We start from the raw sequence: 16,149 nt of genomic DNA, 5'->3' as shown, positions 1-16,149 counted from the left end.
CAATAGTAGTTTTCACATTGTTCTATTGAACCATTAATGGTAGGATAGAAGAATAAAAACAAATACATGGCAAAAATATAACTTTTGTATGTTATGTTTGTAGCCTTAAAATAAGATGGTGAAGCATGTCAAAGGAGTATTTATGAATTATGTAATGACTTAAACTCTCAGTGCTGTTTGAAGCTATTAAAATGGTTTGTTATATGTAGCTTTTAAAATCTACTTTGTGTTTATCTGTTACATTTTTTGGTGTTTAAAGTTTAGGCAATTGGAAGCTGCAATTTATAAAACAAAAACTATTTGCTGATACTGGCAGTGGGGCACAAGCATAAAGAATAAACAAATCAACACATTTGTCAATAACACTCAACACATTTGTTCAGAATGTTCCTCCATAATGGATATTGTTACATGGTTGCGTAACATAAATGTACTTTTGGATGAGGCTCACGCATGTATTCTACGTTTTAGGCCCAACCAGTGCTTGCATTGCTATGCCGGTGGCTTCACGTACTGGCTACACCTCATGGGCTCAATGATGAGTCAAATTGGCAATTACTGCTTTAGTTTGCGGTTCATAATTTGTTATGAACAATACTGTCTTAATGGGATTACATTTTTCTTGTCGATGTTAAATATGTTAATTGTAGCATGTTTCAAATGCTTACTCGTGTACTTTTAAATAGTAACTGGATCCTTTATACTTCAACAGGTTCTTTGGAATAAATTAAAGATGTAGTCACTTGGTTCCATCCCATAGTTTTTTACATAGGTTTTTTGAGGATGTTCAATCCAAGTGTGTCATCATATATTCGTTTACTCGTATACATTATAAAATATATTCTGATATAATTGGATTGTGCTTTGCCTTCCCAGTTGGATAGATTCAAGGAACCGCCTGCATTTGGCCCAATGTGTGACCTGCTGTGGTCAGACCCATCCGAGGACTTCGGCAATGAAAAGACACAGGAGTACTTCTGCCACAACACCGTGCGAGGCTGCTCCTACTTCTACAGGTACGATCCTCAGGGCAAGTGTTTCATAATGTCGCATCGTTTTAGAGCTCGTTCAGCGTAATGCGTATTGATCAATGAGGTGTTTCGTGCAAGCAGCTTGTGAAATCTTGAATCATTTATCTAAGTTTAAAGGGTGCATATTTTATGGATAGAGTTTATATATTTATTGCATTCCAATGTTCTAGCATAGTTTGACAAAAACTGTTGCAATGGACACCAAAAAGACCAGCCGCTTGACCATTACTTGCAAATTATTTAATTCTGTTCAGGTTAAAATTAATACACTAGGCATAACATATTTAATTTAGTTATTTGCAAGCACACTTACCAACCTAGATTATTTGTCCATGGATAATTGAGATCTAAACGCTGTGGTTTTCTTACATTTGGAAAAATATAAAGATTTGATTTTGGAAGATAGCATTATTATAAGTGTAGAATATAGCTTGTGATAAAGTTGAATCATGCTATGGGTTTCTTTAAAAGTAATGTTCAATGTGCATTTTAATATCTTGCAGCTATCCGGCAGTCTGCGATTTCCTGCAAAACAACAACTTGTTGTCAGTTATAAGAGCACATGAAGCACAAGATGCAGGGTAAGTTGTGATATATTACAGCACTATAAATTACTAGCTTTTTTGCCTGTCCAAGGATGGGTGTATATTGCAGTAAATCTGAAATATTAAATAGAAAAATTGTTCAGCTCATGATTATTAATAAGGGGGGGGGGGGGTTGCCCCATGTGGGGTGACGTCACCCGCTAATGGTTATTGGGGAGGGGTGCGGCATGTGGAGTGACGTCACCCGCTCATGATTATTAATGAGGGGAGGGGTGCGGCATGTGGAGTGCGCGACCTTCTTGTGCGTTGGTGTAAATTTCCACGCGGGCATAAATATTAATGAAGAGGGGTGGGAGGGCCTCTTTTGCAGTGACGTCACGTACGGATGTAGCAGTGTGCTGCGTAGATGTATTTTTTACCATCACTTTCTGTAAAGAAACGTCATTTGAAGCGACTTTGCGTAATACATTATTTAATTCAGCTCGACCTTCCTCTGCGTGAGTGTAAAAATCCACCCACTCATGAATAATAATGAGGGGATGGGCCTCATGTGGAGTGACGTCACGCAGGGGGGGTGCTCATGTAGAGTGACGTCACGTGGGGGGATGGGCCTCGTGGAGTGACGTCACGCACGGGACACATACATTCTTGGCTCATTATAGTAGTATGTAATAGTATTTGCAGCTGATAGAGGGGTAGTTATGTTATTCACACACTGCTGCGAGAAGCCATTTCCCGAGTGCTTGAACTGTATGGCAAGTACTTTAAGAAAAATCAGCAAATTTGTACTTTTTGACCCCAAAATGCTCTTTTGTTTGAATGATGTTAGTTTTTGTGCTATTCTTTGGCAACAATGCACTTCAGTATTTATAAGGAGCTCAATATACTCCTTGCTTTTAAGGATTGGAATTTGTAGAAGCTTAGGCTTCGAAACCATGATCTGCATGTATGCATTTTGGTCAATTACCATTCTTCAGGTACTGATTGTCTATATAATACTGAACTCGGTTAAGGAGTACCGTCATAGTGGATTGGCTGTCGAGCACGTGGCTCACAATAAAAAAAAATTGTGAATTCAAATTCTAGTTGGGGCTTGACCCATTATCGCTCTTGTCACTTGTCCCTGTGATAGCAATGTGGAAATTTTACCACTGACTTAGGGCTAAAAACAGGAGATGAGCACAGCTTGAATGCTCTTTTGAGTGGGAAGTAACCTTTTATTTAAGATAACCAGTGAACTTCATGTATAATTGTAGGAGGTAATTATTTGGTATTCCACATCTAACATAAAAAAAAATTGTAATTGTGTTTTTATTACCGTGGTAAATGTTTATCAACAGGTATCGAATGTACAGGAAAAGCCAAACAACAGGATTTCCATCACTTATTACAATTTTCTCTGCACCAAACTACTTAGATGTTTACAATAACAAGGGTAAGTAGGGTTTCCCCCCTAAATTTTGCATACACACATAATTTTATACTAAGAGCATTATTTTCTGGCACGAGCCAAGATATATATGCTGGATGCAGTACATCCAGTATAATTCTAGGATTGAACTAGTTGTTTTTAATGCTATAAGCTGTATATAAAACTTACTTGCAAAGACTAAACTTACATCAACAGTTGTACAGATTTTAATTACAATGGGGTCACTGAAAAACAAAACTTGTCACAATTACGGTTTTAACATCTTGGAATCATCAAGATGGCTTCATGCTACTGTTTGATCCGGCGAAGGTTCTTGTGTGATGGCTTTATTTTCATGCAATACACGTTCGCACTGTGCAAGCCTTTTGAACAGCGTTATACTTTCAGGATGACATCAGTGTCAGCCTTTCAATACCCAGCACAGCCTGTTCTGCGATGGATATAAACAGTTATCACATTTGTTATGAGTCGCTGCATTCTGCAGCAGTGCGCAGACATAATTTTACTAGCAGGCAGAAATGGATAGTAGCAACATTCGTTTTAGAAAGAAACAAAAATAGCATTAGAAATATACACTGTCACGATTAGTATTTCAAATTTTACATATTTAGATACCAATATTATTTTTTCTGTTATGCCCACTGCTTGGTATGAAAATGGCAAATGTCATTATCTCGTGTGGACAAAACATTCTACCATTTCATTATACCTGCTACCTGATATGAGAGAGACGCTGTAAGAGACTGGCATGACTATTCAGTATTCAGACCACAGGCTCCATTAGAGAATTTTCGTTGGTGGATTCCCAATAGATTAGAATTTCCAATGGAATGGGATTCCTCGAATAGGATTGTGTTCCAGAAAAATACAACACACTTCAATGTTTCAAATAAATCAAGTGTTCTGAAGCAGGTTGGCTGTTGTTGATATAATTTGTGATTTATTGTGCATGGCAAATTGCATATTTCCATGTTTCCCAACGTTATATTTTCAGCTTTTCTGTGTACACCAATGAGAACAATGCACTTACAACTGATTATAATACACAAAAAGGGCAATGTAAATTGGGAAATTTAGAAAATGTCATTATAGAAATTGATTTACATGAACATGTTTTTCCGCAAACAATTTCCTGTCAATAATTGTTGCACCAACAGCCTAAGAGACAACAGCAGACCATCCAAGACAGTTTTTTTTGTAAATTTGACTGGTCTATTTGTGGAGTTAATAAAAAAGATAATTTAAGAATGTTTCATTTTATTATTCTGAAAGATGGTATACATCTACAATGTAAATGGAATTGATGTGTTGCTAATTTTAATATCGGCTGAGTTTGTGATACTCTGAACATAACATGCAATGTTTCCGTGTCCTAAATCCACAGCGGCGGTATTAAAATATGAAAACAACGTGATGAACATCCGGCAGTTTAACTGCTCCCCACACCCATACTGGCTGCCCAATTTCATGGATGTCTTCACGTGGTCTTTGCCATTTGTTGGGGAAAAAGGTATATTTTTCAACATTTGTTGATGTATTAATTGCACTTCATGTTGCATATCCTGAGTATAATAACTGGAGTAAAATAACGGTTGTATAAGGGCTTTTTATATGTTCACTAGCTGTACTACCCGGCTTCGCCCGGGACTTGTATCTACCACGGCCGGCCGCCTTTGTCTCCCCAGTGGCGATGTTAATACGCTACAGTAGTTAAGTTACTCGTTTGAGGCAGAGTCGACCTAGGGGAGGTTCAAATAATCGTCACCGGTGGTGGCCGTGAGCGGGAATCGAACTGGGTTTGCCGGGTTGGTAGCGCAGCGTAGCGTTAAGCACTACACCCACCGCTCCTCACACACCACACACGCACAGACACACACACAGACACACACACAGACACACGCAGACACACACAGACAGAAACACACACACAGACAGCACGCTAACCACTACACTACCGCTCCCCACACACCACACACGCACACACACAGACACACACACAGACACACACACAGACACACAGACACACACACACAGGCAGCACGCTAAGCACTACACTACCGTTCCCCCTACACAACACACGCGCGCGCGTCCATAGGTACACATACACGCGCTTGCTGCAGACACACACGACTTTCAGGGTGCATACGGCAGTAAACGACTGAAATAATAAAGCGGCAATGCTGTGTAAGGAACGCCTTAGACCCGCATTATACATTTGTGTAATGCGAGCGTAAACACACAAACACACACAAACACATACACAATACACACACACATACATGCAGACACACAGACAGACACATAACACACATACATACACACACATACAAACACAGAAACACATACACACACATACATAGACACACACATACATACACACGAACACATCCACAGACGTACATACACACATACATACAGGCACGCAGACATACACATAAACACATACAAAAAAAACCCACATACATACACACACACATACATACACACAAACACATGCACACACATACATACACACATGCATACAGACACACAGACATACACATAAACACATACACACATACACATGACTCCGGCTTCGCCCGGGACTTGGATCCACCACGGCGGCAAAACCGACATACATACACACACAGACATACACACAAACACATACACACACCTACATACACACATGCATACAGACACACAGACATACACATAAACACATACACATGACCCGGCTTCGCCCGAGACTTGGATCCACCACGGCGGCAAAAGCGACATACTACACACACAGACATACACACAAACACATACACAACATACAAACACACATGCATACAGAACACACAGATCATACACAGAACACATACACATGACCCGCTTCGCCGGGACGGGACTTGGATCTACCACGCCCAGCCGCCTTTGTCTCCCAAGTGCCGATGTTAATACGCCACACCAGTTACTCGTTTGAGGCTGAGTGGACCTAGGGGAGGTTCAAATAATCGTCACCGGTGGTGGCCGTGAGCGGGAATGGAACTGGGTTCGCCGGGTTGGTAGCGCAGCGTAGCGTTAAGCACTACACCCACCGCTCCTCACACACCACACACGCACAGACACACACACAGACACACGCAGACACACACAGACAGACACAGACAGACACACACACACACAGACAGCACGCTAAGCACTACACTACCGCTCCCCACACACCACACACGCACACACACAGACACACACACAGACACACGCAGACACACACAGACAGACACAGACAGACACACACACACAGACACAGACAGCACGCTAAGCACTACACTACCGTTCCCCCTACACAACACACGCGCGCGCGTCCATAGGTACACATACACGCGCTTGCTGCAGACACACACGACTTTCAGGGTGCGTAAGGCAGTAAACGACTGAAATAATAAAGCGGCAATGCTGTGCGAGGAACGCCTTAGACCAGCAACACATTTGTGTAATGCGAGCGTAAACACACAAACACATACAAACACATACACACACATACATACACACACATACACACAAACACATACACACAGACATACACACAAACACACACATACATGCACACAAACACATACACAATACACACACACATACATGCAGACACAGACAGACACATAACACACATACATACAACAACAACAACAACCGCCATTCGCCACTAAGTGGCGGTGACGTCACCACGATGCTTGTGCCAGGCCAAGTGCACCTTGAGGCCACGTGAAGTGTCGAAAGCCCGCTGGCAGGAGGTCACGGGGCAGACCCAGGTGCCACTGGTCGACTGACCGAGATGACTGGCTGATGCACCACCTGTGCCCCCTACTGTGCCAACTTGCTGTGCTTTAGCCACCCGGCGCTCCGCTCGTTGTTGTGAGCGTCGCTCCTCCGCCCTCCGTTGTTGTTGGAGGGCGACTGCCTCCAACTGCCCAGTAGCGTCCTTCACGAGCCTCCTCCACTGAGGCCGATCTTGACACCGCTGGTACCAGTCATCGGCAAGTCCACTCAGCTCCACGTCCTCCTGTACCACATCACTCCATCTCTTCTCCAGCCCGTGCCGCGCCCGTCTAGCCCCCTCGATCCGGCCGAACAAAAGCTGTTTAGGCATGCGGTGGCTGGGCATGCGGGCTACATGACCCAGCCAACGCAGCCTTGCCTGCCGGAGGAGCTCACTGATGGGACTTTGCCCAGATCTTTCAAGGATTTGTGAGCTCCTCACACAATCCAGCCTGGTTAAACCCAGGATGGATCGTAGGCAGGCCAGCCTAAATGTTTCCAACCGGCGAAGATGCTCCACCAGGGGGGTCCACGTCTCGCAAGCGTAGAGAAGGGAGGGAATGACCGTGGCCGAGAAGACCTGAAGCTTCGTGCGGAGCGACAGACCAGGTAGCTTCCACACAGCGTTACGCAACCGATGAAAAGATATTGCCGCTCGACTGATTCGGAGTGAGACCTCTGCTGATAGACTGGAGCCGGTCATAAGCACACTGCCCAGGTATGGGAAACTCTCCACTCTCTCCACAACTGCCCCATCACCAATTGGGAGTTGTGGGGGTGGAGTGTCCGATGGTACAAAATACCCAGGCAGGTGCTTGGTTTTGGTGGGGCTGATGGTAAGGCCCCACCTCTTAGTGGCACGCTCCAGTCTCAGCAGCAGCGCCTCCAACTCCTCTTCTGAATGAGCAGCTATTACCAAATCATCGGCATACATAACGTGGTTGACCAATAGGGAGCCATCCCTTGATCGCACCCGGGCGTCGATCAGCCTCCCATTATATCTGTACCAAACGGAAATTCCCCCGGTACAGCTATTGAAGGCTTCACGAACTACGCGGTCAAAATAGATGTTAAATAATGTGGGAGCCAGAGGACATCCCTGTCGCACCCCAAGGTGTACAGGGAAAGGCTCCGACTCCCGGCCACGTAGTTTTACCCGGGCCCGCTCACCATCATGAAGGTCCTTAATGATCGTGAGCAGAGGGTCAGGGACTCCGAAAGCACGAAGAACAACCCAGAGTCCAGTCCTACTGATGGTATCATAGGCCTTGACCAGGTCAATAAAGCAGAGATGTAGGTCTTTTTGGAATTCCCTACACCTCTGCTGTAGCAGACGGACAGAAAATATGGCATCTGTGCAGGACCGCCCTTTCCTGAAACCGCATTGGGGCTCCGCAAGCCCCTCCTCAGCGTGCACACACATATACACACACATACATAGACACACACATACATAGACACACACATACATACACACAAACACATGCACACACGTACATACACACATACATAGAGACACGCAGACATACACATAAAGACATAAAAAAAAACCCACATACATACACACACACATACACACAAACACATACATACAAAAAGACAAAGATCCCCCGTATAGCCTGAACAGACTGTAGGGGCAAGTGCTGTTAGCGAGCACCTATGAAGGCCGGAACGGTACCCGAGGGGGTGGGTGGCCAGCACCACGCCCGACCGCCTTTGTCTCCCTAGTGGCGATGTTTACACACCGCACCAGGTACTCATTTAAGGCTGAGTCGACCTAGGGGAGGCCCAGGACCGGTTCAGATAATCGTCACTGGTGTTAGCCGTGAGCGGGAATCGAACCCGGATCGCCAGGTTCATAGCGCAGCGCGCTAACCGCTACACTACCGCTCCCCACACACACATACATACACATACATACACACATACATAGAGACACACAGACATACACATAAACACAAACACACATACACATGACCCGGCTTCGCCCGGGACTTGGATCCACGATGCCCCGCCGCCTTTGTCTCCCCAGTGACGATGTTCACACACGACAGCAGTTACGCTTTTGAGGCTGAGTGGACCTAGGGGAGGGCCAGGTCCGTTTCAAATAATCGTCAGCGGTGGTGGGCGTGAGTTGGAATCGAACTGGGGTCGCTCAAGCAGCTTAATGACTGTTTGTACAAAGAACATATAAAGAATCGATTATAATAACCAGGCAAGAGTCCACATTATAGACTGCCAGTACACGCACTCAGCTTCATAAGCAGGCTAGAGTGTACATGATAGAGTGGCAGTACGCTCACCGAGCTTAATAAGCAGGCTACAGTGTACATGATAGACTGGCAGTACGCTCACCCAGCTGAATGAGTATTTGTACAGTGAACATTAAAGTAATCGATTGTTGGCGCGTTGGGTTTAAAAGTAATATTAATAGCACACATTGTGGTGGGGGTGTAGTGAAGAGTAGGAAAAACTTTGATGAATTTACCTCAGAGTGGCGTGGTAGGGTGTCGAGGCCTAGTAGCGTGCAAAGCCTGCGGCCTCGCCTAATATTGTCGGCTTGGAAGAGGCAGGGTACGGGTGGCGTTCCTTCCCCCCCCCCTAGCGCTCCAACAATACTGTGTAATGTCTATTATTTAATTAAATACGGAGCTTATGAAAGCGGCGAAGGCGTGGCTAGCCGTTGGCAGGGGCAACCGCCGTCCAATGAAACTGCAGCCCTTGGCGAAGGCGTGGCTAGCCGTTGCCAGGTCCAATGAAAGCGGCGAAGGCGTGGCTAGCCGTTGCCAGGGGCAACCGCCGTCCAATGAAAGTGCGTATGGGCCAAAGTCCACACACACACAGACAGACATGAACGATTTTATATATATAGATTAATATTTTTCTGTAATGGTCAACCTGAATGAAATCAAGACCATTTGAACTCAGAACCTTTCAATATAGGTATGTTATTGTAGTGCTTGTCTATTTGTATTTCTGTTTACGTATTAGGTACATGTAATGCAGTAATACCTACTTGTGTATTACTAGCGGGAAGTACCTGGCATTGCCCAGGGGAAAATATATTTAAAAACTTATCCTTAAAAACATAACATCGACACAAATACTAAGCTATTGTGAAAGCCCAGCGTACCATTTGTCCATTTTTCCGTCAACAAAATTATAAGAGGCTTGAAGAAGTCCAAAAAGTTATAGAAAGTGGGGGGTAAATAGTTGATCTCAAAGGTTTCCGAAAATTGACGACCCCCCCTTGAAAAAATGTTTTTACCCCCAAGTAGACATATATACCTACACACCCTACATACAATAGAGTAGTATGTAGTGACTATCATAGTATCTGACTCTACAGTAGTATCTACTGACTCGAAAGCAGTATCTATTGACTCTATAGTAGTATCTAGTGACTAGTAGTATCTACGGAATCTATAGTCATCTATTGACCGTAGTAGTTTCTACTGACCCTACAGTAGATTCTACCGACTCTATTGTAGTAACTACTGACTCTACAGTAGTATCTGCTGACTCTATAGCAGTATCTGCTGACTATAGCAGTATCTACTGACTCTATCGTCGTTACTACTGACACTGCAGCAGTATATACTGACTGTAGGGGAATCTACTGACTGTAGTATTATCTTCTGACGAAAGTAGTATCTACTGACTCTATAGTTGTATCTACCGACTCTATAATAGTATATATCGACTCTATAATAGTATCTAGTAAGCTTACAAAGTACCGTTGTGAGGCCTAGTCCCGTGCAGAGCCCCCGGCCTCGCCTCGATTGCCCAGCCGGCCGAGGTGGCACCTTGGCAGGCTGGGGCTGGGCCGCTATCCCCCCCCACCATCCCCCCGCCCGCTCTACAGTCGTATCTACGGACTATAGTAGTTGCATCGACCAACTCTATAGTAGTAACTGCACACATTGGGGTTGTGGGGTGGAGAAGAGGACATCAGAGTGTGAAAATTTTACCTCAGTCTTGTGTTTTTTTTGCATTTTGAACGCGAAAGAAAAATTCCCCCCACCGATCGCGTGTGTGTTGCTAGGGCAACCACTGTTCAGCTCTCTCGCGCATGCGCAGATGTGTGCTTTGGCGCGCGCTCAGCGCAGTAACATAATAATGAATAGAATTAAATTGTAAATGTACTACTTTAAAGTTGATGGATGTGAAATACAAATAGCGCTGGCTCACCCCGGGGTTTATGGCATGATATCTAGGTACTTATTTTTAAAATAAACCCCACAGTTTGTGAGTTAAATCCGTCGCAAGTTGGCGTCCACACACAGACAGACAAACAATTACTTTTATAGGTAAGAGGGTTAATTAAAAGATTATGTTTGGTTCCTTGCTTAATCCTAAAAATGATCATAATAATTGTGAAGTCAAAATCTGAAGAGCTGAGCTCGTGCTTGCATGGCCATCCAGAGTAGATCCATATGCACTGCATGAAATACAAAATTAACAATTGGCAGACACAGTGACTTGTATGGTAGAATCGAGGCTGCCTGTGTTTCTAATCAAGCTCTCAATTTGTTGACTCAGTCACAGAGATGCTGGTGAATGTTCTTAACATCTGTTCTGATGACGAACTCACGACGGAAGGTGAAGAAGCGTTTGATGGTAAGACAACTCCCTTTTTTTCTTCACCTTTTTGTGTCATCTGCATAAATGAATCTGATTGCAATATGCTTGAGTAGTTATAACATGAAACAAGACTGTGGAAGCAAGACGGACTCTTGATGAGACACCGAATGCTGAACCAATGCTGCAATAAATTGTGGAATGTCTCTTCGGCCATGCAATTGCTTCTTTTAAAGTTATTTCATATTTTGCATGAATATATCAACTGACATTCTCCAAGTATAAGTGTGTGTGAGAGTGTGGATGCATTGTTTTACTTGACATGTTTTGACGTTGCTTTTATTAATTTATTGTTTTTTCATACTAACCAAATTTTCTTTACTGAAAAATATACTGGGACATGTTTTTAATAAGGTATGATGTATGACTATATTAACACCAAACCCTTCTTAAAAGTCAGAGGCTTGAAATTTACTTGGAGCAGACAAGGAGACTTGATTATTAAGACACTTAGGTTTTGATATTTGTGAACATCAGGAGCTTTCGTTGGCTTAGCTAGTGATGTTCCGAGAATTAACCGCATGCTTATGTCAGGTGTGATGTAAACTTTATTTATAACCAAGTGAGAGTCACTGAGACAGACCCTGCTGTGACTTGCACAGTGGCCTGAAGCCTCAACTTACAAATGAGTTTTGAGCCTTGAAAGTAAAGTATCTTTGTGTTGCTGCAAATACTTATTACAACCTCACGCCTGCAGCACAAGTTACATTTCTTCCCATTGCTTTTTATAAGTATCAGTTTTGTAAAGTGTTTTCTTGGACCAAATTAATGTGTTTCCATCCTGCTAACCAGTTAAGTGTTTGAGCAACGCATTACTTTACAATGTGCAGTAACATAAGCATGAAGACTGGTTGTGCATGGAACTGCAGCAGTGTCTTTCTTTCTGAATGTGGTAATGGATGTTTTATTGTCATATCGTAATATCACCATGCATTGTCATATTAACCACTAACCAACACCAGTTTCTCAGTAGGAACGACCTTGCTTTCTCTTCATAGGTTCTTGTGCTTATTTCTTATGGTTTCACAGATGTCATCTGTGGATTTTGGGCAGAATTTTTGGATTGTGACAAGCAGAGGACCCCCCCCCCAACATTAATCTCTTTCTTGGATTCCTGTATTGTTTGGTGCCTTTCATTCCAATGCAATTGTATGAGCTAAATATAAGTGCAATGATGTATTTTGAATATCTGGATTACCCCAGTTGCGTTTACTTGAAGAATGATTGCAGTGTTTCAACATAAAAGCCTATGCAAATAGATTTGCTTTTTATTTGTTTTCAAATTTTGGTGAACTTAATCTTCTTGTGTCCCTTCAATAACTGATTGCATCTCCATTTTATTGCTTTCTTGGTGCTTGGCTTTTCCTGATTATTCAACATCCGTTTTTGCTTTTCGTGAACTGCACTTATTCTTTCCTGTGCTGTTTGGTTGGGTTCTTGAATTTTCTTCATGTCTTTCTGTGTGCTTGGTGAGAAGAAGTCCTTGATCTCATCTGTACAAAAGGTACATGTCAAGAGTGCCTCATGGGCTTGATTTTAACTCTGGAGCTTCACTTTCGCTTTAAGTAGGCCTGTAGCCTTTTTTATTGAATGCACACGCAGTCCAGGCCTTCCTTATCTCTGTCCATGTTTCATTAAAGCAACAGTCTTTTAAAAGCTTGGTGGTTATAAGCCTTAACTGTTTTTGGTTTTAACATGGGTTCTTAAACTATTCCAAAATGTAACTGAAATGCATTCCTTAAATGCAAGATTGTCACTTAAACAAGTAAGTAATATGTGAGACTATCATTTACATGTTCAGGAGAAGTAGTTGCCATGTATCCTTTCGTGAGTTTTTTCTTGCCAATCAAACATTTACACTGGGCATTGGGAATTTACTTACTATTCAAGATCATACATTTTTTAATAAATGTTTGAACATGCCTGCACCACATAATTAATCTTAACATACACACAATGTTGCTGCCAATATCTATGTAATAGCAAGATTTTTATTTAATCTCATTTTCATAGTTATAAATCTTACAAATTCCAGAAATATTTTTAATATACAAATTACAGATATTTTTCGTTGCTTCATTTTAAATTCATCCATCACACGTTCTTGTATACATATAAATGCACGAAGCGTCCCTAATTTATGTACACTTAATCTCTGGGCAGTAGTTTAAATAGTTGATTATTAACCTTGAGTTTTGTTGAGGTGAAGTTTGCATGTACTTCTGCTTTGGCAAGGTTAATGTTTTAAATTGAGGTTTTAGGGTTGTCCTGTAGTGTTCATTTAGACCCTTCATATATTCGATTTAAACTGTTTTATATTTCCAGGTAAAGCCCATTGAGAGCTATGAGCTATTTTTCAGAGGCGCCCTGGCCACCCATATGATAGCTAATCGAAGTGGCTTTGTCACACGTGGGAATATTACAGTAGCCAAATAATGTAGAGGGAAAACCCGTAGTTCCGGAGTAAAATCCACGTAACCATGGGGAGAACATGCAAACTCCAAATATACATATGTCAGGGTCGGGATCGAACCCATGCCCTGCATACCAGGCGAGGAAGATAACACCTCGCCACCATGGCGTCAAAATGTTTTTCAGTTACCAATGCTGCTACTATGCAGTTGTCCCCATTGAGCTGTAATACCCTGCAGTGATCTGGAGTCGTGTTCAGTGGAGGGCAGTCTGTTATCCACTTGCGCTAAGCTTGGATGGAAGGATGTGTACAATGAATCACGTGGTTTCACACACGAAAATGGACGTTGATGCGTTATTCCACGTGAGTTAAAGTAATGTGCACAGGGTTTTCACTCAGGTGATGTGCACTTTGTATAACCCTAAATGGAACGTAAACGAAGCGCCTTTGCATAAAAGTGGGTCACTGTATTTGGCAGTTTCCAGAATCACCATTTTCTGTTTGTTTAATGTGTACATGGGCAACAGGGACCCCATATCATGTTTTGTGTAACTAAGGTATGCGTGTAATAAACAATGAACATTAAACAAGTTTAACTTAATCAGGTGACTGGGCCATAATTGTTTTTTTTCTGGTTGAATTAATACATAATGTCATTAAAAACAGCTTTTGTAAATATTGCACATTTTAAGATGGCATTGAATTTTAACATAGCCTTGCATCATTTGTGTTAAACGTTAATATTCCAAAGAGGACGTAAATTGGAAACACTGATTTTATATCAAAACATCCCTTTGCTCTAGTTTTCTTCACTAACCGCTTTTTACCCTTCTCTTAAATGGCTGTGTATGGCAAATTAGCTAACATCCTTGCGTGTTGCAGCTTCTGATGATTTAAACATTAGTAATTAATACACTGGAGGGGCAAATATAATGTAATGCTGTAATCATCATGTTGTTGGCCAAAGAGTTAACAGTTATGAAATATTCGTCACTTTTATTTCCTTAAAACATTTGTTTTTAATCTAAACTCCCAATTTTGTGCAGCAGTAAAATAAAGTAAAAAAAACATTTGTAAGGAAACTTATATCGTTATCAGGCACACATTATGTAGGATTGAATTCAGTTTAGAACCTTTATTACTTGCATGGAAGCAAGGAAAGATCTGTCATTAACTCCACACTTTCACCTCTATCCCTCCCCCAAAGATAACGTAGGAAAGGAAAGAGATAATTTAAAAACAGTGGAAGTGCCAAAATTAGCCTAATTTGTTTTTTTTCATGAGCTAATGTCCCACTTGTGGCATAGTGTTGCCATTTTAGTTGTTTTTGCAAATGAGAAAACATCCATTTTATGAAGACTGCGAAATAAAATGTTTATGAAGCCATGGACAGAATTCTTATTACAATAATACCAAACGTTATGTACTTCCTCAGTGTTCCAGCCACTCATTGGTTACAGTGGACAGAACTTTTTAGGAAGGCCAACGATTTGGCAACCAAGGGCCCCTTATGTGTTGGACAAGTGCGCAGGCTCAGCGCTGCCTGATTGCTGTGGCTCCGACAAACCACACACCACGCGTGTGTGTGTTTGATCTTGCGTGCTGGTTTAAGGTGCTGGCAGGAAGCTCATCTCCTCAGACTGGAATGGTGTGTGTAACTGCAGGCTGGTCAGACCGGCCAGACATTTACTGCCATATCATCATGGTAAGATGGGTGCCCTTTGACACAGCAGCCAAGAAGACATCAAATGACTACCAACGGCAACCTGCATGTGCCAGACTTGGGCAGATCTAATCTGGCCCTCCTTCTCACAAAGGAACCTGCTTAATTTCAATGTTATATTTTAAAGGAATCGTATGTCCCGATATTCCTGTACTATCTTTCAACGACCATGATGGGTTTTTTTTATTTTTAGAATTTCAACAGCATGGTATTAAGCAGTTTCTTCTGTAAAAAAATGTAAAAGAAATAATATATTTTAGTGAAAAGGTAACCTTTCAAATATAGAAAATATAAACCTCTGCATCTTTAAAAAAAAATTGGAGCAATCAAGTTTTACACCGTTATAGTTACGTAATGTAAAGTGAACCTGGAGATACAAATGGTAATTTTCGTGGGGGGTTTTTAACAATATAAATTAGCTGTACGAGAGGAACCCAGACTTTTTGGCTGCATTCACAGCTTTGTCTGGCTGAGTGACGCTTTTGATGCCTCTTTTTTTCCCCCCAGCTAGCGCTGAATCTCTTGCCGCTGCTGTACGTTACAGGGCTAACCATCGCACACCATCATTCTTTGCACAGCTC

The 16,149-nt window shown here is 42.3% G+C and overlaps 1 protein-coding gene across 8 annotated transcripts in view; it reads left to right on the top strand.

The window, feature by feature from the left end:
* The window catches only part of LOC133350615 (serine/threonine-protein phosphatase 2B catalytic subunit beta isoform-like), a 58,962-nt gene that overhangs the window by 33,001 nt on the left and 9,812 nt on the right, over window positions 1-16,149 (top strand). For 2 of the 8 annotated variants that reach the window (XM_061565146.1, XM_061565143.1), the window contains exons 6-12: window positions 877-1,016; window positions 1,535-1,612; window positions 2,917-3,011; window positions 4,393-4,518; window positions 11,334-11,411; window positions 12,910-12,936; window positions 15,458-15,550. In XM_061565146.1, the coding sequence (XP_061421130.1) occupies window positions 877-1,016; window positions 1,535-1,612; window positions 2,917-3,011; window positions 4,393-4,518; window positions 11,334-11,411; window positions 12,910-12,936; window positions 15,458-15,550 (637 nt within the window). The remainder of the gene's footprint in view (window positions 1-876; window positions 1,017-1,534; window positions 1,613-2,916; window positions 3,012-4,392; window positions 4,519-11,333; window positions 11,412-12,909; window positions 12,937-15,457; window positions 15,551-16,149) is intronic. The other 6 variants (XM_061565151.1, XM_061565150.1, XM_061565147.1 and 3 more) reach the window with 5 other exon arrangements.

The sequence above is a fragment of the Lethenteron reissneri genome, chromosome 34 (assembly GCF_015708825.2).
Source record: "Lethenteron reissneri isolate LAM-NWPU_2019-01 chromosome 34, ASM1570882v1, whole genome shotgun sequence".
NCBI lineage: Eukaryota > Metazoa > Chordata > Hyperoartia > Petromyzontiformes > Petromyzontidae > Lethenteron > Lethenteron reissneri.
The sequence above is the reverse complement of the archived record's forward strand: the minus strand, read 5'-3'. Positions and strand labels throughout refer to the sequence as shown.